This window comes from Microtus oregoni, unplaced genomic scaffold (assembly GCF_018167655.1).
Source record: "Microtus oregoni isolate MIOR12 unplaced genomic scaffold, Mior012 000061F_ref0000440, whole genome shotgun sequence".
In the NCBI taxonomy this organism is placed as follows: domain Eukaryota; kingdom Metazoa; phylum Chordata; class Mammalia; order Rodentia; family Cricetidae; genus Microtus; species Microtus oregoni.
Genome location: NW_024543871.1, coordinates 643,152 through 646,753, shown reverse-complemented (window position 1 = coordinate 646,753; position 3,602 = coordinate 643,152). Strand labels below are relative to the sequence as shown.

The window sequence follows — 3,602 nt, the reverse complement described above, 5'->3', positions numbered from 1 at the left end:
ACTCTAGTCCATAGAGGGAAGCTTCCAGACAATTCCGGACGGACGCCAAAGTACGGGAATATATTGTAAAGTCTTGGGGACCTTTTTCAAACAGAACATAGCTTACGGAAACACGCCCAGCCATGAGCCCACAGAAACTGCTGTGTCATGGCCCTCAAACTGCTAGAGTTACATGGCCGTGTCTCATGGAAGGCGCATATCAATTCCAATGCCTGTACAATTCCAAACCAAATTGGGTCCCACTGTGAGATGGGGAAGTAGGCACGAGCTCCTGTCTCCAACAACAAGTACTTTTTCTAAATTAACAGCTTCTTGCAAATGAAAAATTAGTTTCTCCAAGGGAATTTTCCTGGATATCCAAACTACGCTTACGGGCGGGTCCCATGGCACCACCCTGCAGTAAATAGCCAACACAAAATAAACTCAGAGGTATTGTGGAGGTTTTTCCCTCCTAATGTATTATTTGGACCCCTTCCTGCCCCTCCCCCATCCTCTGTTCTGCCAACCCATATCCCCTGCCCCCATGCATGCCCTGTCTGACTGCCCAGGCCCCTCTTCCACCCCATCCCGCTCCTCCCCATTTCCCCTTTCTCCCCACCCCCACCCCCTGTTCCGCCCCTCCCCCCACTAGTCTTTTGTTTCTATATTATTTATGGTTTCCAACTTTGAGGGTTTTCTTTTCAAAGGCAAGGTTTCTCTGTGTAACTTTGGCTGCCCTCAAACTCACTCTGTAGACCAGGCTGGCCTCAAATAAATGTAGAGATCTGCCTGCCTCTGCCTCCTAAGTGCTGAGATTAAAGGCTTACACCACCACTGGCCCAGCCAGATTTTTAAGTTTTTATGGGTTTTGCTTATGTGTGTTTGCTTTTGTACATGCCTGTAAGTGTGCGTGCATACACATGCATGCTGTGTATGTGTACATGCTGGGTGTGTGTGCACACACTTATGTGTCCATGAATGTGTGTGCACATACACCTGTGTGTCAGTTTATTTCCCATTTTGTTTCTTTTTGCTCTTTGTTCATTTTGTTTTATCCTTGTTTGCCTTATTGCCTGTTTGTTTTCTTAAAAGAGAGAGAAAGAAAGCTTGGGATTAGAAGGTAGGATCTAGGAAGAAATAGGGAGGGGAAACGATGGTCATAATATATTCTATGAAAATTATTTCAATAAAAAATAAAAATAGGAAACTTCTCTTCTAATATTAGCCCAAGAAGGCCCCAGACAAACATGTCTGTATGAGACCCCTCTCATTTCCAGGCAGTCCACTATTTTACAAAGGTGGGGCTGTTTATATGTTGACTATTTTGTTTTAGATATTTTTAACGTGGGTGGAATCTGAGATGGGGAAATTCAGGTTGCCAGAGGGGAGGACTCTGAGGGAAGACTAATGGACCTCCTTTTAAGTACATACTAGATTCTTCTGCCACTGCCAAGGTCTAAAGGATAGTGAGCAGAGGTCACTATCCTTAGTCTTATTGGTCTTAGTTAGGGGAAGGCACTGTTCTAAGTGAGCAGAGTTGGCTCTATCTGCCCAACCAAAGAATGAGACAAGTTCTGTTAGCAAACAGTATGTGGACCCTGAACAAAGATGGAGGGAATGCTTGAGCCTTTAGAGATTTGCTGTTCTTACCCTGAGAGACCCTACTTTCTGGTATATTGATTTGTTGTGCCAGTATCCCCCCGCCCCCGTAGTGTCAAGAGACTAGAATCAGTTTATCAGAGAGAGGTGTCTCGGGCCTTGCCATAGTCAGTTGGAGGGTGGAAAGAAGACACTTTGACTAGGTGAACCTAGTCTCATATACTGCTATTAAGAGGACCCATTCACTCCATAACTGTGTGGACCTGGCAGAGTGTACTTCTATACAGCAGTTAGTCCCAGGCTGTGCTTGTTGTCTGGGACCTGAGCCCCTCTCCTAAATTGCTTATATGGAGGTTCCAGGAACAAAGGACATAGTTACTGTACTGAGTCATAGCCAGAGACCATAGAGTAGAATGGAGTTGGTAGGAGGCAGGCCCATGAGACCCAAGAGAACTACCTAAGATAAATACTGAGAAAACCTTCGTCACTGCTGACAGCTTAGCAAACCCTCACATTTTTTCTCTCACCCTCAGGCCACTCTTCATCAACTTTCTCCTGCCACTTACCTGCAAAACAAATTATAATGTCCCACAGACATGAGCAAGGCCGTGAGGCCCAAGAAGAGAATGAGGGTCAGGTCAGCGAGGAGGTTCCTGTAGCTAAGGAGGTGGGCACCTCAGAGGGAGAATCTGCTGCTCAGGTTCCCTGTTCCTCCTCTGCTCCTGCCCAAGCCACTCTACCAAATGAAGGTTCTGCTCATCAAGCAGGGAGACGTCAGAGCGTCTCAAAGGCCTACCTCTTCTCCAGGTTCTTGCTCAACAGTCAGCTACAGTATAAGGTGACCGAATTGGTGAAGTTTCTGAGTTTCAAGTATACAACAAAGCAGCCCGTCACTGAGGCAGAAATTCTGAGTATTGTCAAAGAGTACAAGCACTACTATCAAGTGATCTTCAAGCATGCCTGTGAATGCATGGAAATGGTTTTTGGCATAGAAGTGAAGGAAGTGGATGCTATCAACCACTCCTATGAGCTCCTTAAAGTTCTTGACCTCACCTATGATGGGCGCTCGAGTGGTGATGACGAGGAGGGCATCCCCAAGTTAGGCCTCTTGGTGCTCATCCTTGGTGCCATCTTCATGGAGGGCAACCGTGCTCCTGAGAAGAAGATCTGGGACATGCTGAATACGGTTGGCATATTTCCTGACCAGCATGATTTCATCTGTGGGAATCCCAGAAAGTTCATCACTGAAGAATTGGTTGCTGAGAAGTACCTGGAATACCAGCTGGTACCCGGCAGTGATCCTCCATGCTATGAGTTCCTGTGGGGCCCAAGGGCCCATGCTGAAACCAGCAAGATGAAAGTCCTGCAGTTTTTCTCCAAGGTTGTCCGGAGCAGCCCCACGGCCTTCACAGCTCTGTATAGGGAAGCCTTGAAGGATGAAGAGGAGAGAGCCCAGGCTGCCCTTGCCTCCGTGGCCTTTCCTGTTGCCCCGGAAGACTCAGGTTCCGCGGACAAGCCCAGCAGCTTCTCCCACCCTGAGTAAATTGAGGCTGCTTCTTCACACTGATTAAAGACAGCAGTCAGATATTCGAGTAGAAGAGAGTTTGGGTTCTTTTTCTTTTTGTTCTGTCTCAAAGGGTTTATTAGCTTTAGAGTCTCCATTCATTAACTGTGGCTCCCACGTTTGTTTCAGAAGAAGAAGTTTGCTGCTGTGAAAAGCGTGTTGAGAATATTCTCAGCTTTGAGGTCTAGAGGAAGATCAAATAGCAGTGCAACAGAGCTTTCCTTGGACACTTGAAAGATCTAAAAAAAATGACAGATTCTATTGTTCTTGTAGTCTGTTTTGTGAAGCTAAACATATGCACCTCTTACTTGGTTGATTTAGTGAACAATGCATGTGCAGTTAAAGGTTAATAAAGTGCACTGCCCTGTTTTCCCAGCAAACAGTGTCTGTTCTTTGCAAGACATGTTTATATCAGGGGAAATTCATATGTCAATGAGGAAGATGATGAAATAGTGTGAAA

At 46.0% G+C, this 3,602-nt stretch overlaps 1 protein-coding gene across 1 annotated transcript; it reads left to right on the top strand.

Annotated features, from left to right (window-relative positions):
- Window positions 1-2,161: 2,161 nt before the first annotated feature.
- On the top strand, window positions 2,162-3,121 carry LOC121439425 (putative MAGE domain-containing protein MAGEA13P). The gene has a single exon (XM_041639930.1). It carries the CDS (start codon window positions 2,162-2,164, stop codon window positions 3,119-3,121), a length of 960 nt encoding a protein of 319 aa, XP_041495864.1.
- Window positions 3,122-3,602: the final 481 nt, after the last annotated feature.

Coding starts and splice junctions, on each gene's coding strand:
- LOC121439425 (XM_041639930.1), top strand. CDS start 2,162: ATGTCCCACAGACATGAGCAAGGCCGTGAGGCCCAAGAAGAGAATGAG.